This window comes from Vigna unguiculata, chromosome 2 (genome assembly GCF_037176805.1).
Source record: "Vigna unguiculata cultivar grain cowpea cultivar isolate G323 ecotype 2 chromosome 2, ASM3717680v1, whole genome shotgun sequence".
NCBI lineage: Eukaryota > Viridiplantae > Streptophyta > Magnoliopsida > Fabales > Fabaceae > Vigna > Vigna unguiculata.
The window spans coordinates 25,790,946-25,817,131 of NC_140793.1; the positions used below are offsets into that span (position 1 = coordinate 25,790,946).

The 26,186-nt window shown below is 30.4% G+C and overlaps 2 protein-coding genes across 2 annotated transcripts; both read left to right on the forward strand.

Moving 5' to 3' along the window:
- The first annotated feature begins 4,840 nt into the window (after window positions 1-4,840).
- On the forward strand, window positions 4,841-13,342 carry LOC114173965 (Sterile alpha motif (SAM) domain-containing protein). The gene is made up of 7 exons (XM_028058673.2): window positions 4,841-5,272; window positions 5,552-5,697; window positions 5,819-5,859; window positions 5,970-6,523; window positions 10,955-11,050; window positions 12,304-12,366; window positions 13,074-13,342. Exons 1-7 carry the CDS (start codon window positions 5,219-5,221, stop codon window positions 13,128-13,130), a joined length of 1,011 nt encoding a protein of 336 aa, XP_027914474.1. The 5' UTR covers window positions 4,841-5,218; the 3' UTR covers window positions 13,131-13,342.
- Window positions 13,343-18,817: 5,475 nt separating this feature from the next.
- Window positions 18,818-19,695, forward strand: ZFP5 (zinc finger protein 5). The gene has a single exon (XM_028057147.2). It carries the CDS (start codon window positions 18,893-18,895, stop codon window positions 19,610-19,612), a length of 720 nt encoding a protein of 239 aa, XP_027912948.1. The 5' UTR covers window positions 18,818-18,892; the 3' UTR covers window positions 19,613-19,695.
- The last annotated feature ends 6,491 nt before the right edge of the window (window positions 19,696-26,186 follow it).

Consider the following 26,186-nt stretch of genomic DNA (forward strand, 5'->3'; position numbering starts at 1 on the left):
TAATGTTTGCAAATTTAATAAATGTTTTGCTTCTTATGAAATTTTATTTAGTATTCTAATCTAAAATGTAAACAATTATAATTTATTTCAAAGAATTTTATATCGAAGAAACAATCATCCTCCTAATATTGAATATTTGATAATATTATGTTTACTTTACCGTAATTTTTTATTATTTTATGAAAATTAATTAAAATTAATATTGAAGAAGTAAGAAAACGGATACATGTATGGGTACAAGATTATACCCGTTACTCGGTGAAAATGAAAATGGAACAAAAGTTTGATACTCAGTGCATTTAAATATATGGGTATAAGATAGCAAAACTCGTCCCACCCCACCCAATTGTCATCCTTACTTAGAATACCTCAACCCATATATCAATTTTATAAAAATGTACATATATAACGAGTAATCGCTATACATTTATGTTAAGGTACACAATTCCATAATATTTTAACAACATTTCCAATAAAATTTCAATCCACAAATAAATTAGGACAGTAATACTCAACCATCACCAAGAGCACCAATATTACAGTGGAGGATTTGGGGAGACTAGGGATGTCTTAGCCCCAAACTTTTAATATTCTACATCTATAATATATAATATATATATATATATATATATATATATATAAATTTCTCTTTTATGTTCACATTTTAAAATTCTAATTTTACCATTTAAAATATAATTATTTATTAAATTTTTAAAAATTGACCGTTATTTGTACAAGTTTTTTATAAAATCGTATATCTCTGCTTATTCTCTTTTTTTCCTATTTATCAACTGTTACTCTCTCATCTTTTCTGATATATTCCATTTTATTTTTGATAAATATAATTTTATTTTATATATTAACTTAATAACATTACAATATCATCACATACACACAGGCGCAGGCGCGACATAATAATGAAAATTTATAAGTATTAAATTAAGTATACTTTCATTTTTTTAAACAAAACATGTTATTGAATACTAATAAATAATGAAATATAAAATTAAATATAATAAAAATATGAATTAAAATATTTTTTATTTTATTTCAATTATTCATTATTTTTGTTTATTAATTATTTTCATGTTTTTTTGTGTATTAAGAAAAAAATTAAATACAGATTTATTAGTTTTATTTTCATTTTTTATTATGTTAATCTATTATTGAAGAGAAATAAATTGTGGCATTTAATATAGTATATAATTTTTTTTATCTCATAAATTTTTTAAAATTCAAAATAAAAATTGACTGTTATATATTTTTCATAAATAATTTTTTATTGTGGATTTATCACCATATATTTCCATTTTCTTAAATATGTCTCTGAATATTATTTAATCAGATTTTGATATCTTATCTTTTAATTTTAAACTTGATTTCTTTTTTTAAAATAGGTATATTGATAAAAAATAAAAGAGTAAACCCATTCTTTAATGTTGTGTTTGGATTGGATTGTAGATTTGGAGGAGTAGATTTGCATTGATTTGAAGGTAAATATGAGGTTGTTTGGATTAAAGAAAAGATGATGTGATTTAAGTGGATATGTATGGAAAGTTTATGAAAGTTTGTATATGACATGATTGATAAAATTTAATAAATTATAATTTTTAATAGAATAAATTGTATGATTATCATTTTACCCTTCAATGTAAATAGAAAAAATGATATTCAAATAAAATTAAAAATGTTATTTAAAATTACAAAAATATAATTTATTCATATTATAATTAATAACTTAAAATAATAATTATTATTATTCTCAATTATAACGTGAAATAATTTATAATATAGACTTTTAATTGTAACTTCACATTTATTTAAATATATTTTATTTTATTATATAATACTTATTATTATAATAATAATTATAATTATAGTTAGTATTAATATATATTATAATAAATATAATAAATTAAATTGTTAAAAGAGATGGACAATAAAATAATTTTAATACCACTTGTTAGGTTTTTAAGGAGGGGCATCACTGGAGAGAACAAACACAGATATGAGTCTAACCATATAAGGCACTGACACCACTCTCAACCCAAAACCTTAAGACAATGGGTTTATGGGTCTTTATTCTTATATAGTGCTCTACTTTCTCATTTCTGGTCAATGTGGGACTTAGACTCACACTTGGATTCCTAACAAAAACAACACAAATTCAACTTATTCCCCTATTCTAAACAAAGATATTGATGATTCAATTATAATAGAGAAGTCTCTTTTGACAAGTTTTATCCTTTATATTTTGAAAAATGATTTTTTAACAATTAAATTTGTGTGACATCTTTTAAGTGGCGTCCCATTTTTTCTATTTTCTCATTTCTCTATATTCCAAAACCATTTAGAAGATGTCACCTTAGGTTGTAAGAAAAAATTATCAAAATTTATTTGTCAAAATATCATTGTCCTTATATTTTAGTGGGCAAGATTAAATTAAAATTTCAATTTTATTTTACTATTGATGTTCCTAATCCAAAATTTAAGAGTTTATCAACCATCTCTCAATTATGTAAATCTTTAGCAATAACATAAAAGTCAAAAACATCTTATTTAAATGATCATTTAATTTATCTTATTTTAACTTTAATTGTTTTTACAACTACAACAAAAAATATCATTTTTGCAATAAAGATTATAAAAAAATTGTGAAATAAAATAGAAGATTAATTTATTGTTCATAATATGATTATTTACATTAAAAAATAATTAGTTAAATTTTTTAGTTTTGATTCATGTGTGTGATTTTTGTGTTCATTTTTGTTGTATTATAGTAATTGTGATGAAAATATAAACTTTTAATATACTATTTTAACTATCCCAAATTTTTTTGTTGAGATCAGCCGTTGATTCCTTATGTGTTGTAAGTAAGTGTAATTACTCTTGATTCTTTATTCTCCACCTACATATAAGTATTTTTTTGAGTAAATTAACTATTAAATGTAAATGTAGGTTAATGACTCTCCTCGAAAAAAATATTTTTGTAGAATATGTTAGATTTATCATTCAAAGTCATTGATATGCAATTTCTTTCTCTAAAATGTACATTGTGACTCAATTCCTATAAATCATTTGCTAGCTTTTCCTAAACAAACAAAGATTTTTCATTTCCAAACCCCAATTTTCCCATCTTAATCCTCCATTCCCTGATTTTCCCTTTTTACCCCTTTGAGGTTAAACCCAATTCATTTTTATTATCCACACCTTCCCCCATTCTTTTTCACACCCTTTTACCAATATGGATTTATGGTCTAACTTCTTTTTTTCTTTTACTCCCCGTTTTGCTTTTTGCCACCCTTAAATCCCTCGATTCTTGGACTAACATGTGGCACTTTGATTGGCCTAATTTCAGTCCAGTGGTCTTATTATACAAATATAGCAAGTACTAGAAAATAGAATACACATAGAAACTAATTCAAGATAGAAAATTATATTTGACTTAACTTCTAACATAACCTAACCAACTCAGCTCGTACCAAGTCCAAGCTAGAATCAAGCCTAACCAACTCTAACTTAACTTAATTTGGATTAACTTGACTCGATTTGGTCTGACTCGTGTAGACCTTTGCTCGGACCTACTCATATATATATATATATATATATATATATATATATATATTTAGATTCGCCAAATTGACTTGATTTAAGTTAAGTCCAACTTGACTCAATTTAGGTATGGGCCAAATCAATTCGACCAATTCCCAAGTCGACTTAACTCGCCTTGTGTTTGGTTAACTTAACTTAATCTATGCATGGACCAACTTGACTTGACTTATACCTGACATAGTGTTACTTTACTTGGGTCTAATTGAACCTAATATTTCATAACTTGAAATGACTAAGATGCACCATAAATATGAATTTTCAAAATTCAGAAAATTATCCAGTCTAATTACAATTAAATGGATTGGATTTAAAATACAAAGTTATGAATTTGAATTTAAGATAAATTCATTTAAATAAAATTAAAATAATATAGATTTATATTATTATGCATTGGATTTGCCTTTTAAAATTTTAAACTACGTATTCCGGTTAATCCGTGGAAGAATCTTAAATTGTGAAAATTTCAATGATAAAATTCAATAAATCACGAATCACCGTTGACTAACCCAAAAACACAATTTTAAACAAATATATGAATTAAGATATCCTTTTTATAAGCAAAAGCATTTTAGCCTAATTTATATGTTAATTCCAACCTTCCCACGAAGCTATGTAGACATTTATTTAGTAGTGTTTCATGTATTAGGTAGTAATAAACTCAATAAAAATCGTAAGGGAGCATAGAAGAAAAAACTAACAAAACATGCATAAAAGAATCTCACATCTTGGAGCCAAAATAATTCTAAAAAACGTAAAGGTTATTGCTTATCCTTAATAAATTGAACCTTCATAAAATGAGATCGATCTTATACTACAAACCTACAATCTCAAACAATTGGTAAGAAAGATGAACCAATACGCCCATGTTTAAGCGAAAGATTTGAAAATATAGTTTGAAAGTAGAATAAAGAAAGGGTGTACTTATTAATTGATGAAGTGCGTTTAGTGATTGTCACAAGAAATTTCTATAATATGGTGAGTGTCTCCGAGGTCGATTTTATTATGATTTTTCTTGATGGTTTTCCTTTCTTTAAAAGGTGATATATTCATAAAAAAAAAAAATTAAATTAATTAACCCTATTGTAATTACAAAAGTAATTAAATTAACCCAATTGGGCCTTCTTTTTTTGTCAGGGTCTTTTTTACCCTTTTTTTTTAGGTATTTCTAACACTGAATACGAGATCTTCGGAAACACAAACCAACACTTGAGGGAAGCATTTTATTAGTAAAAAAAAATGGCCTAGCCCTATATAACACCGCGGTCATTCGATCCAACGGTCCTGGTTCCATCATGCTCCGAGGATATTCCCTGTGCACAGCTGCTCTACCCCTGGTACTCCACCGTTTTCACTTCAACGCAAAATCTTCGCCTCTTTCTCTTCACCAATAACCCTTCATCCTCCTTTATCTCTCTTGAAGCTCGGATATGTTATTATCTGTCAACCCGTGGTGTTGACGTTTAGTTCGCACTCTCTGCTTCGAGTCGCGGGCAATGAGATTAGGGTTAGGTTTAGGGTTACGCTAACTCTCAGCGATTCTCAGGGTAACTATTCGCGGTTGCAGAAGTTTTTGCTCAGTTGATAGTTTAGGGTTTCGGTTGTCGCCATGTCCGATCATTCGAGGGGTCGCGTTACCATCACTCTAGGGCGTAGTGGTCAGGTAGGTTGCAATTTCGTTTATTTCGGAATTTATTGTAGATAATGTTTTCTATAAAAGGAACTTCTTCGTGTGCTTTTCGTTTGTTGTTTAAGTCTAGTTCTACTCTCGGCTTGACTTTGTGCTCTCTCTTTTTTTTTGTTCAATTTATTCATTAGGAGTAAAGGAATGCAGTTCAATTTAGATTTTTTTACTACCACTTCTTACCTTTTGTGATAGAGTTTTGCACTGATTTTTCATGATTGATTGATTTCCGTGACCTTGTATTTTACTTGAGGTTAGGTTGTGAAGAGGGATGTATCTTCTGTGGATGTTTCTTCTTTCTCTTCTCTTCCCTCAGCTGGCACTAAGCGGTCTGTAAGAGACAGGATTGGAAACAATGCAGATGGTTCTGTGTGGCACGGAAATGGACTTGGTGGCAATAAACGGTGCGTCTCTGGTTTTTTTGTTATATAGAGTGACAAATGAGAGAGAGAGTAGTCTGCCTGCTGTTTGTATGATTTAATTAAAGCCAGCTTACATAAATTTTGCTGTTCATATTCTCTGCAGACAGCGAGGAGATGTAAGCATACAAAATGGACTGGATGGCAGTAAGCTCCCTTAGCAGTCTTTACCACCCTTGCATCTTTATGCTACTCAATGGATTTTATGTTTCTAATCTTGTTCCTCTTAATTTACTTATATGGACATATTGGTAAAGATGATCTTCGGTTGAAGCTCATGCAAAAAAGTGCATCTAGGCATGCTGACAGCAATGGTAGTAAGAGGCATATGGATCTCCGTGAAAAACTTTCAAAGACAACTCACTCTCTGTCAAATAGTTTTAGTTCAAAGCAGCGTATGCCAGAATCAAGGGAAACAAGTTTGTTGAGGCAAATTCCCTCCGCTAGAAGTTCTGATGATTTAATGCGCATGGAATCCATGAGAAGCTCGTACTCTCCTTGGACATTGGATCATATAAGGAGAAGATCACCAGATGGGTTTCCGAGTACTTCAAGGGGTATTTCCCCTCAAAGGGACGTCCAAGACCTACAGAGAAGAAGGCCATTAAACAGGACATATGATGGCGTCAGACCAGTTCCATATGTAAGTAGGGATGTTCTTGAAACTTCGAGGCCTCCAGTAAGTACACCCCAATCTTTCATGTCACGCTCTACAATGTCCACATTGCCTCCAGTAACTGCCAAGCCTGTAGCATCTCATGCTGGCCAACTTCCTCCATCAAGCAGTGTTGCCCAAAGGTCATCATATGTGGTGAGTATCAATCATCTTCTGACCTGTAGATATCCATTTTTCCCATTACCATCTGGTGGATATCTGAGTTCATTGTGTTTCTCTCGTTTGGCTATAGCACCTTAAAGGGGGTTGTTTATAGGCTTGAGTGTTCTATAGCCATAAATACAAACAAAGATTCAATAAAAGATTCTTTAAGGAATCCTTTTTATAGCAACAGTAAGTGATGAATTATAATTTTACTGGGGGGATTAAGTACAATTACAACTTAATGATATTCTACTATGGGGACTGTTTTTGGAGGATTGGTATTTATAAATTTTTGGTGGTTAATCGGATCTGATCTGATAATTAAATAGGTATGTGTGAACTCTGCAATTTGCTTTTGGTGATAGCTTAGAAGCTCTCTTTCTGGTAATCCTAGCTTCCTAAGTAAGACAAGTGCTTTAGTGACTAGCTTAACTTTGTAGATTTGGGTCATGTTAGTTAACTTGATACACTGTGCTAACTATTTTAAACTTTGCACTGTCAATAATATGAAAATTTAGTCCCTCCTGTAGTTTTTCTTATATTTGTCCCAGAGTGTGGTTATGCTGAATCTGCAACTGGGAACTTAACATCACGTGGATAAAAGCCCAAATTTTGGTTGAAATGCAGAGTATGCAGTATTTATACTAACAAGTGAAAAATCATGGTGTTCCCTTCTGTTCTTAGATAAATAAGACAGTGTTCTGGGGTTACTTCTATGATTCCAAATCATTTTGTCCTTCAAAACCATTTTCGGTATAGAAATCCATAGTTTCCATCTCTCACACTTTTTCTGTTGCTCTTTCAGCATGCTTCACATTTTGACATTTTCCAGCCAAGGTCAGCACATAATAGTCTAGTTTCCTTACTCAATGTCTTTCTGCCTTCCTATGCCCTGTGCACATACATTGGGTTTGTGGATTTATGTGTCCAATTGGTGTTGTCTCGGGAATTTTTAGGGAGGTATTAACTTTAAAAAGTGGATGACCTATTTCTCACTGCCTTATGTCTCCTAGACTAACTACAATTATTTGTTTAAGCTGTAGTTTTTTAATAGCGGTGATGAATACGACTTTAGTTTTGGGGTCTTATTTTTAACTTGAACATTAATATTTGTTAAAGGTAATTTTTTTGCATTACGTTTATTATCTTAAGCGGTGTGGAGCAGCTGCCCCTACCAAAATCTGACACCCAGAGTGAGTTGCAATTAGCAGCTATACAGCCATAACTCAAATTTGCTGTGATAGCAAGCAGTGCCGAGGGTTGGATTGAAACTATAGTGGCATGATCATCTGTATTTTATAAAAGTGACCCCACCATCTGCCTCCTACTATAGCATTTCTGGGGTCAGATCCAGGACCCATTTCATTTCTTTAATTTGACCTTGTCTTTGGATTGTTTAGTGGTGTAAAGTTGAGCATTTTCTGTTTCTAATTGTTTTTTATCATTTGATTTTAGATTTTTTCTAATAGTTTCTTTCTTTGTCTGCACTCTGGTGATGCTTAAAAGTTAAAGAGTGCTTGGAAGTTAGAATTAATTTTTTTTGTACATCTAATAATCCTTTATTACGAATCTTTGATATATATATATATAGTAACAATTTTTTCTTTTTATTCTTATATTGACTAACGTCAATTTTTATATTATTCCAAACATTAAGCATACATAAAATATATAAACTTTGTGCTTTATTCCATCAAATATTTTTAGGAATTTATATTTGAATACCACATAATTAAAAAACAAGGTTTGTGATGACAAATATCGATAGAAGCAACTCTCATTCTCACCACTTCTACATGTAAATTATAATTTGTATATGCATTGAGTTTCATATGTTTAATTTGGATAATATTTGTTTAAAACATATGTTAAAATATTGTATCCTCCTATATGTTTCAAAATGAGATGAATAGTTAGTTGGACGTGAACGGGAATTGATGCTTAACTATGACTATTTAATTCTGGAGGGCTTCCAGTGATTTATTTCATCCCCTAAACGTGGTCCCAGTGATGGTTATGCTTAGTTCCCTTCTAGGAGATATGAAGGTCATATAATTAATTGTAATGTGGTGTGTATTGTTTTATTGATAGAATGTTGGGTAGTTGTGAGTATCTCTTTAAGTGATAAGTTGGCTGGCTTGGAAAAGCTAAAGGGTTCTATTGTTTTATCTGGTGAGAATGATTTTGTCCGCTGCTACCCCTACATAGACTAGATCATGGTGATGGTTACATTCCCTTTTAGGAGATATGATGGTCAATTTGTGGTACATTCTTTTAGTGCTGGAAATGGAATGTTGGTTTGGTTATGAATGCCTTTCTAAATGACAACCTTGCTTGCTTGTAGAAGCTAACGGGTTTGGTTATTTTGTGAATGGTTTTGCCATTTTGTTGACCCTGATTTGTTGAGTTTACTTGTTCTGTGTTGTTCATATCAGTCCTGAGTTGATTGTATTTGCACAAGTTGAATGTATTGTCCTTTGCAGTTAAATTGATTGAACCAGCAAGTTTATTCGAACTTTAAAAACTGATTGGGAATAGGGACTTGGATATTATGGGGTGTCTAACTCCTTCATTGTGTGGCATAAGATGCTTGATAGAAAACTTGAATGACTAGATTCTTCCCCCTCTAAAATTAGCTTTGTGATGGTCTCCAAAGTGTTTGGGTGCTTATAAATTGATATTGGAGCTGGTTGCCAGAGTTTGGAAGGCCTACATATGGAGTGACTGACTTAAAAGGGTGAGTAAAGTGCTGTACTGTGTAGCTGTTGATATGTCAACTTTTAAAGGAAATTTTACTGTAGGGACTTGGGTTGATATGTCCCACATTGAGCAGCATAGGATTCTTGACGGAGTACTCAAGTGACCTGTTTCTCCCCTTTGGACATCTAGTTTTTAAGGGAGGGTTACCCAAGTGCTTGGGTGTTATCCCGTGTTAGGATCCAATTTCAAGATATGAGATGCAAGTCTTACATTGAAAGTATGAGATTCTAGTGTGGGGTTGAAAATGCTTACAACCACAATTAGGTTTTAAGGAAGGTTCCTCAAGTGCTTGAATCATTTATAATTGGTATCAAAGTTTGTCATTAGAACATCTTCAGTCCAAGATCTTGAGTTGGGATCTTAAATACAAAATCTTGCACTGAATCCAAAATAAGATCTCCAGCATGGAGGATGGGTTCTTGTAGGGTGTGTTTGGATTTGAAGATGGATTTCAGGAAGTGAATTTGAATGGATTTGAGAAGAAAAAAAAGAGGTGATTGTGTGGTTGTTTGGATCAAGGGAAAATTTGTGTGATTTGAGATGAAAGTTGATAAAAATTAGTGATTAATGTGATAGGTTTAATAGATTAAAAAATATTTTATTTGATAAATCAAAATTATATATTATTATTATTGTAATTATATTATTATTTTAATAATAATTTTTATTTTATTATAAAAATATTATAAATTTATATATATATATATATATATATAGAGAGAGAGAGAGAGAGAGAGAGAGAGAGAAATATAATAAAATATGTATATAATCGATTTGGTTATAAAAAAATGAATATTTGTTAAATGTAAATAATTCAGGGAATTGGTATATATATACATGTTTTATTATATATAATACTGCTTCTGAGCAAATCTCCTTATAGTTGTGAAGAAAGTTTTCAAAAAAAGATTTTATTGTTTTTTGTGCTAATTTGCTTTGGTTTTCGAGTTTTCTTGGCAAATCCGCACCCTCTAACTTTCCGTTGTCTGAACCAAACACAATCATAGAAAAAGCCTGAATATCTGCACATTTTCCAACTGTTGGGATGTCAGCTTGTAGTGTAGTGTAAGGTGAAGCATTATGGGTATTTTGGGTTGACCAAATTCCACATTTAGTACTGTGGGATGCTTGGTGGAGCACTTAAGTGGCTTTGTTCCTCCCCTTGACAACTACCATTTATAAGAGGTTTCCCCAAGTGCTTAGGTGCTAATCACTAATACTACCTCATGTCACCCTTATTTGATTCATTGACATGAATTAACATCCTTGATTTATGAATGCATTTTAGTTTAAAAAAATTAATGAGCCTGAATATTTTCTTGTAAAAGTGGGAAAGGTTATACTAGAGAAACATCATTTAGAAAAAGAATATTCCATCAATAGAATGTGCTTTGGGTGCCTCTTCATTTAAACGAAGTTTCTGTATGTAATGCTTATGCGTATCTGCTTTTGCTTATGCACATATTTGCTCTATGCTTTTTTTGAAGAAATGTTAGCATCTATCAAGACAAAATTTAACAAACGGAAGTTTATGTTAATTGCATGTGTAATTTTTTTTATCAAACTTTTTGAATTGATCGTGGATACTTGAGATATGTTTAGTTCTTGAAACAGATTAACTGTAAAGTTCATCCTAACGTGTATTTGATGGTTATCCTATAGGGTGATGAACAAGTACAACAACCAAACCAGACTGTGGATGGCCTGTTACATGCACTAGGACTTCAAAAATATGCCATTCTCTTTAAGGCAGAGGAAGTATGTAACTCATTTCTTTACTTAAATGAAATCATATTTATTATGTTTTTATTTTCAATTGATAATTTCTATTCTCACGTGTTCAGTTAGATGTCAAAATCATCTACTTATTGGTTGGTACTGGAATGCTAACTAACTAAATGACTGTAAAAGACTATAAATATTGGGAACTTTCAAATGGTTGTCCTCTGGACATTCTCGAGTAGTATTTTTCCTATTGAATCAGTTTTTTTTTTTTTTCTCTTTCAGGATAGTTTGTTTCATTTTTATGTCATTGGTGGTTGAATTCTCGTAAGTTCTGTGTTAATTTACATGTGGGGAAACATGTTCCATTGAATGACTGAGACTCGGTTCTTCAACTTGGTTACATTATTGCATATTAGTTACAGACTAAACACTTTTCTGTTTACTTAAATTTTATAGTTTTACTTTATTTGTAGTATACTAGTGTTCATTGGCAAATTGTATCATTGTCGGTATGATGTGAATGTTTTGTAGTTGCATAAATTGGGTATAAATAATCTTTGAAAGTGAATTTAAGCTAACTCAACCTGGCTTGTGAGGTAGATTTTACGCTCACTTATATACTGTAATGTGGTCATATCTCTAGAACATCTAGTTGATATAAGGTCTTTAACATATTAACATATCCATTCATGCCGATAATTGGACATCTCAAGTGTGGGAATAAATATTTATGGGTGGCACGATAGGTCCAATACACCTTGCTAGGGATCAGCTTTGATACTGTTTTAGAAAATGGATTTATGTCTTGCTCAATCTTACAAAACTGGTTTGAAAAGAGAGGTTTGTACCCTACTTATATGCTATAATTTGATCATATCTATAGCCAATGTTGGATCTACAAATATTAACAGTTGAAACATTATTTAAGAATTATGCCTTGTAAATTCTTTTGATATCTTTCTTCCTTGGGTTGGCTTTCATCCTTACATGAAGGGGCAATACTGTAATGATTAAACTTAACTCTTAAATAACAGCGTTGGGAGCTTACTCTTACCATCAATCTCTTTGCTTCAATGTACTCTTAATCTTAGCTAGCAGATGAACTGAGTTTGTTGTGTAAAGTGTTCAAGTGATCGTATATTGTCTTGTGTCTCAATTTATCTTTAGTACGGACGTATGGATTAATGGAGTATAAAGTATGATTTTGATAAATATGCTTCAGCAATGAATTGTTTTATTCTAATTTTGCACTTCTAGTTATCTTATGCTCTGATATGTTCAACCAGGTGGATATGACTGCATTGAAGCAGATGGGAGAAAATGATCTCAAAGAGCTAGGGATTCCTATGGTAATTAATTGTCTTTCTTTTCATATATATTCAGGTGTTTTTCAGTAAGGCTTACTGTTGTGAATGTTACACCAAATATATGGATTTAGGCATTGTTATATTCTATTCGGACAATGTAGCATAAGTGTGGCTAATGGAGTTGTGTTGGAAGATATCTTCGTATTAAATATTGTTAAACACTATTTTTGTGCTCATGTCCCCAGTACCAGCTTGTCCAGCACCAGCATTTCTCTTCTCTTTCCTTCTATAGGTTCATCATCATTGTTCAAAGTTATTTGATAAAAAATACCTGTAAAACACATTATAATGTCTCAGATGCCAAATAGCCCTTAAGAAAATATAGATTTGGCATCTAAGTAAGAAGGTTTGTGCGGGATAAGCTGCTGTTAAAACCATATATTAGAAAATCAACTATTGATCAAAATCCATGTCCCTTGAATTCTGGTATCTGAGCCTAGTGAAAGGTGATAGTCCGGGTTGTACTTGGAAATTTTATTTTGATGTGCCTATAAAGCTGCTTGCTCCAGCTGTGTCCTGTAACAGATGGGCAGTATCAAGAGGAGGGTGTCTGCCTTTGTATTGATGATATTAGGGGCAGTGTGCGTGCGTGCTCTCTTGTGTTAATGTGTTTTTCATGTGCTGAGTAGTACTCAATTTGATTATATGTTCTGTTATTTGTCTAATGGAGGTTGATTGGGTTGTTGCAGGGTCCAAGGAAAAAAATTCTTCTCGCTCTCTTGCCCCGTACCAAGCGTCAACAATGATTGACTCCTATCCTGCTTGACGCTGAAACTGATACATTGTTGGATCACCACCTTTTACTTTTAATTTTAAACTTTATAGTTTGGGTGATGGTAATGCACAGATATGAGAATTTTTACGAATATGACATCCCTTGTCCCTTGTAGGGTTCGAGTATCCTTTGTAACCAACCATTGTCGCATTTTATTATAATTCGCACAAGTCCCGGTTTAAATTCTCGTTTTTTGGAATTATTGATCTGTAATATATATGCTTATCCCTACTTTCTATTTCTTTTGAATGAAAGAAAGAGGAAATTAAATCAATTCACCCTGAATATGAAACCTTGTCTAAACATTTGCATTGAGCAAGTGTCAGCCAACGCACACTTACCAACTCATGCCCGAAGTTTGACAATTTAGAGAGAAGTGCACAAGCTTTGATGCATGCAATGTCATGACGTTTTTAGTAAGAATCACTTTTTCAACACTTGTCTAGCTTTCGGTCTCAATTTTCTTTTGCTTTTGGGAGAAAACTTTGTTTCTGATGAGTCTAATGATAGTAATTTATTGGTTCTTGAAAGAATGTTGGGCTCAGCGAATCTCAATGTCTGCATCGAATCTGTGTTTACTTTACTTCTCCCAAAATTGAAGACATCGTTCGTCGCATGTCGGTAAGAACCCAATTCCTGGTCCCAGATACTGAAAAAAATGAATTTTTGGAGGTAAAGTTAATCTCTTTTGAAACTGTGGGTGATGCGTTATTATCAAAATAGATTTCATGCGGTTTCTAGAATGAGTACTGTGCTCATGTTTTTTGGTGCGTCACGTGTTTCGGAACTATGTAAATGGTTTTCGTCACTGACCGTTGAAGTAAATTTTTATAATCGCATATTCTTAAATTCGTCGATAAGAAACACAGTCTGCAAGATAAAAAAAAGGAAACATAAACGCACGTTAGTCGTTAAAAAATGAAAAAACAAACATTGCCCTTTTAAACAAATTACAGGTGCTGGTCATATTGATTAGTTAGGAATTAGATACGTACTCATTGAAAATAACTAGTATGACGAACATTTTTTATTTTTTTAAAAGCAAGATGAGGTTTTAAGTTATTTGTGTAATTTGGAGATATGATTATCACATTTCAATTTATTGTCCACGTTGTGTCATTTTCTGTTTGCGTTGAGGACTTCAATTGCAAGTTTGTAATATAAAAAATATATGAATAATTACATATTTTGTACTAAATTTTCAATTTGACGACTTTTGTTATTTAAACTATACACATTTTACCCTCTTATTAACTACTGGTAAATTTCTAAGAGTGTGATAATGAGACATGTAGAACGATTTTCGGTTCGAGGCCAAATATGAATTATATTTTAAATTATAAATTTTACTAATAAAATATAATTTTATGAATTTTATAGCTGAAATTTCAGTATCGGAATTTTATCGTAAAAGTTTAATCATACTAATTTTACAATTGCATTTTTAATTTTATGAATTTTAACATTGGAATTTCAATTTCATTCACCTTACCATTTAAATTTCAAAATTATAACATTTTACGTTTTCGTTAATTGGATACCAACTTACTAATAGTATGAAGGTGTGACTACTGTATTACTGGGTGAGTTTGTGGTAAAATAATAGTTATTTCTTTGGGTAAATTTCAGGAAAAGGAACTAAATATGAAATATATATGTTGAAAAAATATTCAAATAATGATGTGTATTTTACATTATTTCATCTGATAATTTACGTTATTTTGTATTTTTGACACAAAATATCTTTATTTTATTTTGTTATAACTATTAAATGGTAAAATACTCTTAAATGATTAATCAAGGGAAAATTAGATAAACATTTGGAATAATTTTAAGCCAAACTAATATTACTAAAAGTGTGTATACTTTTACAAAATCTAAAAAAAAATGTCATAACTTTTTTACATTTGTAGATTATTTGCAGTAATCTTTTTAAGAAGGCAGTTAATGAATTAGTAGTTAAATCCAATCTTCCCAAAATAAATATATTCTTTGAAGCTGTTGAGCTTTTAATATTTAAATTAATATGTTTTGGATTAAAATAATTAAGATATTTAAAAATATTTTTATCAATGATTTGCGCTGTATCCATTATTTAAAAACAAAATTTAAATTTATCTATATATTTTTCTAATTTTACTTTATTATATAACTTTTTGTGAATGTATTAGTTATTTTACTACTGTCTGGGTATCAGTCGAAATATAATATTAAAAATATAAGTCATGTAATTTTAAAACATAAGAGTAGATAAGCAAATCAATGTCTAATCAATACTTTATGAAATATTTATGTTTAATTTGTTGATTATATTAATATACCTTCACCATTTACATTGTTTATTAGTCACATTATCATATTATTAATAAATTGGGATTTAACAGTAAAAACGCGTATAATTTTAAAATTTAGATGGTAGAATGCATAAAATTGAAAGTTTAATAATAAAAATTATGAAATTAAAAGTTTCATACTAAAATGTGTAATTTATATATTTTACTTTGAAATCAAAGTCATTTATTGACCACATTATCGTATCGGCAATAATGTGAAATCAATTGACATAGCGGTAAAAAAAATGTCTAACTTTTAAATTGATTAGATAAAATTCGAAAAATATGCAATTAATCGAAAGCATTTTTATCCTTTTAGATTTTTCTACTATACATTTTCTTTTTCATGGTTTACTTTCTGAAATTCAAAAAAGTTTATCTGTCTTATTTAATTTTAGCCTTTTGAGACTTGACATGACTATTTTCTAATTCTTTGGTAGCAAGCTAATTTGTTTTTTTTTTTTTAATTATTTATCTATTTTTCTTTATTCCTTATAATTTTGACTGGCAAATATTTCTGTTTCTTTTTATATTTGTGTATTCAAGAAAAAAGTTATTATTTCAATTGCTACTTTTTTAATCATTATGTTTAGCTGGTTATAACTTTTTTACACACATCTAAATGAGAAAAAAAAACGATAGAAGACTTGCTAAAAGGCTAAAACGAACTTTAAATTAAAGAAGAATATTGATTATAACTTTGAATTTGTGCAATCTTCTTAAATAAACAAATAAAAAATGGAAGTAAGTGAAAGTACACTCAATTTTTTACAATGTTAAGATTCCTTTAACAGAGTTCATGAGAGAAGAGTGACCCGGTGACATTATTATACCCAGAAAAAGATGAAGAACCTAAACCAGTTCAAACAGTTTGATAACTGTAACCTACAGTTTTTCCATACCTAACGACCTACACATAAAGTCATTTCTGACAGTTTCTGACAATGCTATCCTTTGCTTCGGATACTGCCTTTTAACCTAAATTAATCCATCTGTGGTTAAATAAATCATCACAAGAAAATGGTTGAAAGGTGGAACTTTGTCAATGCCAACAAACCAGATTACCTTAAAATAAAGCTTATAATATAATTAAAGGTGTCACTAACTCAAGACTTCTAAACAAATTTTGCAACCTATACAACACTTTAAACCTACGGACAGTACAACAAAAACAAATTTACACCCAACAAATAGTTGTTGCTTCTCTAAGTGACAATAGTTGATATGTTTGATATCAATCAGAAGTTCTTCCTCCGTTAGACATAAAATAATTTTAAAATATATAAATAGATATTTGTAATCCAGTTTTATAGGATTGAATTAAATTTAAAATCTATTTCTTAACTTAGTATGAGAACCATAATTTTACAGAGTTGATTTAGACTTAGTTCAATTTTTTAACTGTGTAACTCTCTCTAATGTGAAAGATGTTGGGAATCTGAGTCTAAGTCCCACATTAAGTAAAAATAGGAAGTTAAGTACCATATAAGGATCGATGCCCATAAATCCATCGTCTTAAGATTTTTAATTAAAAGTGATGTCAATCCTTTATGTGAATTTGGCTCATACTCATTGGTGTGAAATCTTTCTGGTGATCCTCTCTCAAAAGACCAAACAAAATATGCCCTTACATGCTGTGCATTCTGCATCATTCAGTCACAATGGTTTCTGATATCACTTTCATATAATACTGCAACACTTTCTTGATCTATTGCACAGATAGGTTTGAGGGATAAGTCAGCAACAAAACAAGGTTGAATCTTCGTAGTTGTTGAGGCATTAACCTATAGTGCTTATCCAAGTGCGTTTGATGAACTGGTATTAAGGATACATTTCAACTCAGCATGTTTCTCCGAAGCAACATATTTTTGTCGTTGATATAACATGAGTGTATGTATTATCATATAATATTCCAATATATATAGAAAGTTTTTCCTTAGTCAGTTTTGGCCTTCTATGGTGTGTGATAAAAAAATGGAAAAAAAACAGTAATAGCACTTTGGATTTGTTTTTTTGGAGGGTAGGGACCACGGTTTGATATTCTGAAACCAACGTGTAATGAAATGGAATTAGCTAAAATGAAAGAATGACCCAACAACGTACCCACCCACTTAGCCACCATAACCCAATCTTCTCCCTCATGGCCTCGTTTATTCCACATGTTATGAAAGAGTGAAATGAAATATGGTAGATGACAGCATGCCTACTTGGAATTCTCCTCCTGAAGCAAGAAAGAGAGTTTAATAAACCTGAAAATGGAGAAAAAGGAGTGGGAAATTGATGAGCATGAGAGGCTTATTGGAGGAACAAGTCAACCAATGGAAGATCTAGTTAGAGACAATGGAATAAAACACAATCTAATGATTTCTAAATTGTCCCAAAAGCAACAATGTGTGGGACCAACTATAACAACTGTCCAACGCAAATGCTGCGTTTATTTGTAGAATAATACTATAGTTGATGACTTGATTCACCTGAAAATATAACTTTTATAAAATATAGGCTTTGCCTGCTCTAAGAAGATATGCCCAGATCTTATGGAAGACTCTTATTAGTATATATGCTGACATCATTCCCCACTTTCTTTTATTCTTCTTTTGGCTTCTACTCTTTCTTTTCTATATATCACAACACCATTCATAAAACATGGTCAAGAAAAAACTCATTCACCCTCTTTTTTAAATCTCATTGTGGGTAGAGGGATCATCACAAACAACCTTTATTAATATTTAGTGCTGAATTTATACAGATGTCAGCATTTTATGAACAACGTCAATTCAATTAACTCAAGTAGATATAGAACCTGATTATGGTTTAATTAGCATCATATTGCAGTAATATTCATTAATATATTCATTAATACATGAAGCAGTGAAATCATTGGTTGCTCAGTAAAATAATTAGATATGAATTTTAGTACAGTAGTAGATATGTTACAAAGTTAGTGCCCCTCTTTCTTTGACTATTTGTAGCTACAGTTAGTTTAATAACTTTAATCATGTCCTGAGTATGGAATATGTCTGTTTTTAATGACAGAAAAAGCCAAGTGGAACTATAAATATTATTAAGTGCTTATAGACCATCTGATTCCACCTTAAATAAATCACAGTGAATCCTCTTTGATTGAGAAGTTTGAGGTGCATCTACTACAGTGCCAAAAAGAGTTTCTTTAATTGCAAACATTGCATGAGACGGCTTTCTCTAATCTGACTTTTCTTTTTAATCTTTTATTCTATTGACTCTGGGGTACCCTTATGCTGTCCATGTACTATAAAACTACTTTTTTTAATCGATGCAATGCATGCTGTGACTTCAAGAGTTTACTATAAAAGGAACACAAGCCTAACAACTATAACCACTGCATTTCCAACCTCAAAGACATTTCTTTTACCAAAGAGACATGGAAATGGAAAAGGATATCTGTGATCTTTCTCAAACATGGGATGGTGATAATGGCAACTCCACTGAGAAAAGGCTCAGGTTATTTGGCTTTGAGCTAAACCCTTCCAAAGAAAGCTGTGTCAAAGAGTCTGGTGAAGGAGATGAAAGCGTAAACTCCTCTAACTCAGTCTCATCAGGAGGAGACAAAACCCTGCAAGAAAAGACCTCAGCCAAAGACCCAGATGAGAAGAAGTTCGAGTGCCAATACTGTTTCAAAGAATTTGCAAATTCACAAGCACTTGGTGGGCACCAAAATGCCCACAAGAAAGAGAGAATGAAGAAGAAGAGGTTGCAGCTTCAATCCATAAACCGTTACCTCCAACACCCTTTTCAAACCAGCCATGGATTTGCTTACCAAACCTCAGATAGTCCTTGGTTCTATGACCCCTCTACCTATAATAATTCTGAGTTCACCCTTTGTGAAGAACCTCAGATTAGCTTCAACTCAAATGTTTTAGATACCAACTTTTCTTGTGACCAGAAATCTAGTTGGTATTCTGTGGCATCACACCCCTCTTCACAACAAGATACTTGCATGTTCACTTTCTCCAATGCAAATAATAACTCTCCTTTCATCTATAAACCTTGCCACTACCCTTCTTCAAACCAGAGTCATAGCAAAGCCCTAGATCTTCAACTAGGCCTCAACTTGGAGTCAAATACAATAAGGAGGATGTAATTTTTAGTATATACAGGACTTGTAGGTTTAATTAGCACTTTCCTTGTTTTTCCTTCAATTATTTTAATGCATAATTTCTCAAACATCTGGGATAAGGAAATGAGAAAAGGTAAAAAAAAAAAAAAAATTACAATTCATTAGACTCAGTTTAATTACCTTGGCCCCTGCAAAGCATTCACTGAAGAGTCCGACAATGACCACTTTCAGAATTCAGACAACATATACAATTCATACGATGTATTTATCATAGCTTGTAGCCATTTCATATTCTAAGTACATATTAGATAACGTTCTATTTCATTTTCTAAGTCCAGTTATCTATTTCTAGAATCTGATTCTTCTGATGAACATTAAAAATACATTGTTCTGATACAATAGAGAAAAAATAATAAAGAAACTAAACTCTTATTTCTGTGAGATACAAATATCAATATCAATTGTAAATTATCATTAGTATAAATTTTATTATGATTATAATCAAACTAATTAAAACACATCTTATTCGATCAAATTTTATTCATAGAATCATCATATACACTGACACAAACAATGGATCCTGAGACAAGAGAATTATATAAACTTGTGAGGGTAAATTTATGTTCACAAAGGCCTTGCTGTAATGTTGCATGTTAAGGGAGTGGAGAATAATTTTCTTTTATCTGAAAATGTTTTTCGATTTTGACAAGTTGCTTTTATTATTACCTATTTCTTAATCCAGTTTTATTTAATATACAATTTTCCCATGTGTTGTTGCTTGCATACCTAAAACAATGTCTCCAATGAATGAAATCAAATTCTCCAACCAATATTTGGACTTTTGACACAACTGTGAATCTCTATCTCTTAATGCACTATGAATCTCAATCTCTTTATCCATGTGTCACGCAAAGATTGTCAAAATTATGAAAAAGTGGCTCTAATTATGCAGCAAATTCCGAGTTGCCCTATTAATAGTTTGCCACGTACTATATATATTCTTGAACTATATATAACTTCTTGTGTTAATTTAACATTATTATTTTTGCTAATGAAAAAAAATGCTCAAAACTATCTAATAATTATTCAGAATATATAACAACAATCGACTTATAAATATGAAAAAAATCATATTAACTTGGGCAAACCAACCTTTCAAGCGTCTTATCTTAAACATTGTAATAATTCTCTAGACTAAACAAAAAATAAATAAAAAGGTTTTAATATTGTAAGGTAGTAGGTTACTTAATTAGGTTAGAGTTTTTGTATGAAATATATAGAAGCGTGTGTGGTTTACAAAAAATACTATTAGCATTCTCCTTTATTAAAGAACCATAGTTATGTTATTCTAATTATAAGAATTTCAAAATCGTTGTTACAACAACCCTTTGAAGTTTTTACCCACCCGATTTATAAAAGTCAAATCATTAGTAACTAGCTAATTAGTGTTTTTACATATATAATCAAAGAGTATTAGGAAGCTTCATTATCATGTCCAAGAATAGACTAATTAAGTTCACTCCATTATATAATGTACTTCCATTAACTTTCATACTTTGAAAAATATAATAAATCACTTTACATATTTAATTTTAATTTACTGTTAATTTGACTTTACTATTTTTGATATGCTATAAATTATAATTTTCCTTTTTCCATTGTGCTTATCCCCATCTAACCTATAATGGTTTCCCTTTTTTTCTTGCCATATCTTCCTTTTTTTAATCTCTAATATTATAATGAATGCTTCCTCTTCTCCCAATTCATCATCAACTAACTATATAAATCACAAAAAAATTCTTAAGTGTAAAATTGTGGGTATATATATGGGTGGAGCAAATCAACAAGATGCCTTGTTTTGTGGTTCCATGTGCCACTAGAACATGAAACCAAGTCTAGGCTTTTACTTAGAATTTGATTTGAATATTTTGTTTCATCAAATTTGACATAATTTATATATGTTTGTTGCATAGCAAACCTAACCTAGTAACCTATTACATTCTTAATTTAATCAGTCACCCTTTTAATTAAATACTAATTAGACGCTCTCCTAACTCTTATCTATACAAATTGATGTTTAATTATAAATTAACACATCAAACTTACATACGATAAAGATATATAAATATTTATATCGCGCACATTTTTTTATTGTGAAACACTAGATGACAAACTAAAGCTCCTTTTTAATTATCTTTGTTTAATTAATCCTTTGTGTAACCAGCCGCCGGACACATGCTTGAATGCCATTATTTCTTAATATTTATTAGTTTGTGATTAATTAAAGATAATTTTTAATTGAAGATCTTGGAGATTCGGGGAGAAAAACAAAGTCAATAATGTCCGTTCTTTCTAACAATATTTCTATATTAGATAGTTGAATTTAATTTATATCAGAAAATTTTGTTCATGGCTTTATTTAAAAAACAATTGCTTTGACTGCACAGGATTTTATTTTAGTTTTTCCTTTGGGGGTAGAGGGTAGGGTAGACTGCACAGTTGTTAATTATTAAAATGGGAAAGCATAAGTCTTCAACAATACTATTATTTATATAACTTCAAGAGTTTTTATCTCCCTTCAGTGTATTTGAATTATATATATATATATATATATATATATATATATATATATATATATATATATATATATATATATATATATTATCCTCGCATAAGGTTACAAGTTATGACCATATAACTTTCAAAAGTATTTTAAAAATACTTTTGATCTTTCTGCTTTTAATTTTCTTCGGTTTTACGGAAATTTCATTCACGTGTATAATATATATACTTCTTCCAGATGAAAAACCTAAAGTTGTTGCCCTACAAGCAACTGTTTAGTTTTAGAGTTAAAATTTGAAGAAGTCTTCAGATAGTCTAATTACACTACTTAAACGTATTAATATTCATCATAAAACAAGGAAAATTTTGGTACAAAATTATTGGTGAAAAAGAATCCATCAAAGAAGGTACTGTTGTAACAAAATCATAAATCACAAAATATTTATAACGAAGATACTTAAGTTTGTTTTGGCGATATTTGAAACCTGTCTATTCTTACAATTTGTATTTAGTTCCTGAACGTTAGAGAATAATTGAAATTCGTTCTATATTTCAAATTTTAACATATCTTGAACTTCTAACTTAAAAAGTTAATGAATATAATTTTTTTAATTTAATAGTTTCATTTTTCTTTTACGAATTAAATAATATTGAATTTTGTTAATTGGGTGTTTACCGATTAAAAATAATTAATACAAATTGAATTTTATAGAAAATTATAGTTAACTATGATATTTAATTATTTTTTAACTTTTTTTGGTAACATTAAATAAAATATTAAATATAATTGAACAATACTTATGAATATTTTTGTCCTTTAAATAAAATAAAACTGCATTAATGGTTATTCTCCGTTCATGTAAGTTGAGTTTTCGCTCTCTTTTTGGTCTTTTTCTGTTTTCTGTTGCATGCAAGCCCTCTTTCGCTTGCATGCAATATTTTAATCATCAGTATGAGTCTCTGCTGATCAATGATCATAACGGTATGTCCTGATCGTTCTTGTGATGTTTCTATGTGTAAATAGAGCATCCTGATGAGTTAGAGGTGTTGACGTTTTGAAGGCGTTGAGGTTTATAAAGCTGTCTAAACAGGATAACAGGTAAGGGAAGCTACCTTTTGCTCAAATTTAGTAGAAATGTTCTATGAGAACTTAGATTTGCATGATCCTATGTTTGACTGATGTTTGGATTAATTGTTGTAAGGAAATTGGGTTTCTAGTATGAATTGTGTGGCTCTGCATGTGAAAATAGATTGGAATTCTGTTGATTTCGCCCAGGCGAGTAGCTCTCGCTTGAGCGAAAATACCAGAAATTCACCTCTGCAATTGCGCGAGGTCTCGCCTAGACGAGCTGGATTCGCCTGAGCGAGAGACACTCTCGTCTAAGTGAAACAGCTTAGCCTGAGCGAGAATTCGCTCAGTTTCAGAGTTGTCCATTGTTTGAGTCTCGCCCAGGCGAGAGTGACCCGCCTAAGCGAGAATGACCCTCTCGCCCAAGCGAGAGCTTCTAGCTTGGGCGAGTTCCTATGCAGAATTGTTGATTATTCCTCTGTTTTAAAAAATGAAGTTAGTCGAAACAAGAGAATAGAATGATTATTGACACAAAATCAATTATCCGAAAGATATTTGAGATGACAATTAGGGATGTCAACGGGGCGGGTAGGGTACGGGTAGTAGTTCCCCCGTACCCTACCCGCTGAATAAATATTTGCCCCGTACCCGTACCCATATCCGTCGGGTATCCGTTATGCGGGTACCCGCCTATTTTTTTCATATCTGCGGGTATCCACGGGTACCTGCGGGTATTTACACAAATATTTAAAAAAACAAATATTTAACCATAATTAGTGCTTGGATCAACAAGTCTCCTTTCTCCGATTGATTCTTGAAAAATAAACAAATAAAAAATCACTAACAATTTATATTGTAGTTTATTTTTGAATGAAATATTAAAGAAATTACTAACTTCATCAATGTTCACCTCTTGCAACATTGTATAAAGTTTCATGTTGTCCAATTTTAATCTAGAAGAGCCTGAAGACATAAGAAGTTCATTAAAAATTTCTAACAATCACTTAATTAAAATATCTAAGTAAAAGTGTTAATTTCATTACCTTCCATGTTGATCCATAACCGGTCTTGGAGACACATCAATACCTTCACAGTATCTGGAAGTAATCTACTCTGTTGTGGGGTAAGAATCCGACCACCATTATTAAATGAAGATTCATAATGTTTTTACTAATATATATATATATATATATATATATATATATATATATAAGGATGTTTTTTTGAATTAAAGTTTAGCGGGTACGGATACTATGATATCCATACCCGCCCCGTTAACATGCGGGTATCAAAAATACTCGTACCCGCGAGTAGCGGGTATCCATTTTTAATATTCATTTTCTATCTGTTGCGGGTTTTATCCGCGGATACCCACGGGTACGGATTTTTTTGACATCCCTAATGACAATGCTACTTTTATGTTTTATATGTACAAATTTGTTCAAATTTTAACTAGATTTTATATGATTTTTTTTTATGTTTCACATATACAAGATTATTTTTTGTTCTTCTATTTAATTTAACATCACCTTATTTTATTTATTTTTAAAAAGAAAGAAGAATTCAAAAGTGAAAAATGACCAAGTGCAATGGAAGTATAGAAGGCTACATGTATGAGATCTAATGGAACTTAGTGTATTTTCAATGGAAAAATAATTTGCTAAGTAAAATAATACTCTAATTTTTATTTTAATAGATAAAAGTTATATTTTTGTCTTGTTAATGTTTTCCGATTTGAGTATATATATTTGAATTATGGGTATAAATTTTAAGCTGAAATATGTAAATAAGATCAAATATGAGAATATTTAGAGACATCAAATTAATTTATAATTTTGTTCATATGTTAATATTTTAAGTGTCATACAACCATTAAATTTACTTTATATTTGAAATCTTTCTTTATTTGATCCGATCATATTCATAACACTTATATTTTACTATTACGAAAACTAAATATTTTAATTGTTAATTATTTTGTCTTAATAGTGTACATGATAATTTAAAAGTTGTGGGTGAAGTGTGGAGAAGAAATTTCAAAAGCACATGTACCATTGGTTAAGCACTTTTCATTTGTATTAGGAACAAAACCAAATCATTTGCAACATATAGGAAGTGTATCAATGACAAAGAAAAATATAGAGAGACCATTTGTTCAAAGTCAAGTGGAGAATGCATAAAAAAGATGAGAGGAGGAGGATAGGAGGAAGATGAAGAAAAAAAAGTAAAAAGAAGAGAAAAAAAAGGAGGAAAAAGAAGACTCAATCATGTATTTTACTAACGACTAAAATCTGTCAGTAATTATCGACAGATATTTATCGATGAATTTGTGTTCTTCAGTAATTACTAATGGATTTCGTCATTTATTATTAAAGTTTACCAATGACTATTTTGATAACGGATTTTTCATTATCAATAAAATTGATTACTGACATATTTTTTTTATTATTGACGTATTAGATTCATCAATAATATATAATTTTCATGTAATGATATCAAGACAAAAAAATATAATTTTATAAATATCAAATAAGATTATCAAATAAAATTTGAATAAAAATCACTTACTTATTTAAAAGAGTAAAAATAAACAAATATGTACTTTATAATTAAGTTATGAAACTAGGACAAAGAAAAAAATAATATAATTCTTATACATTACCTGATACATTACCTAATAAATTAAAGATGTTTTAATAATTTAAAACTATAATGGATAAAAAACATGTATGGAGACTTTAAGAAGCAAATATATATCTACATTCTCCTCCTCGTACCCAATTTAAAGGATTAAATATTACTCATTCATATTGTACAAGTTAATATAAGACATTTTTTTAAAAAGTTATAACAAATTTGAATAATATCCACAAAAAACATGTTCATTTAGCATTCCTAATTTACACTAAAGAATAAAAATTAATAAAAAAAATTATATAATAGATTGTGGATTGTTTTTTTAATTAT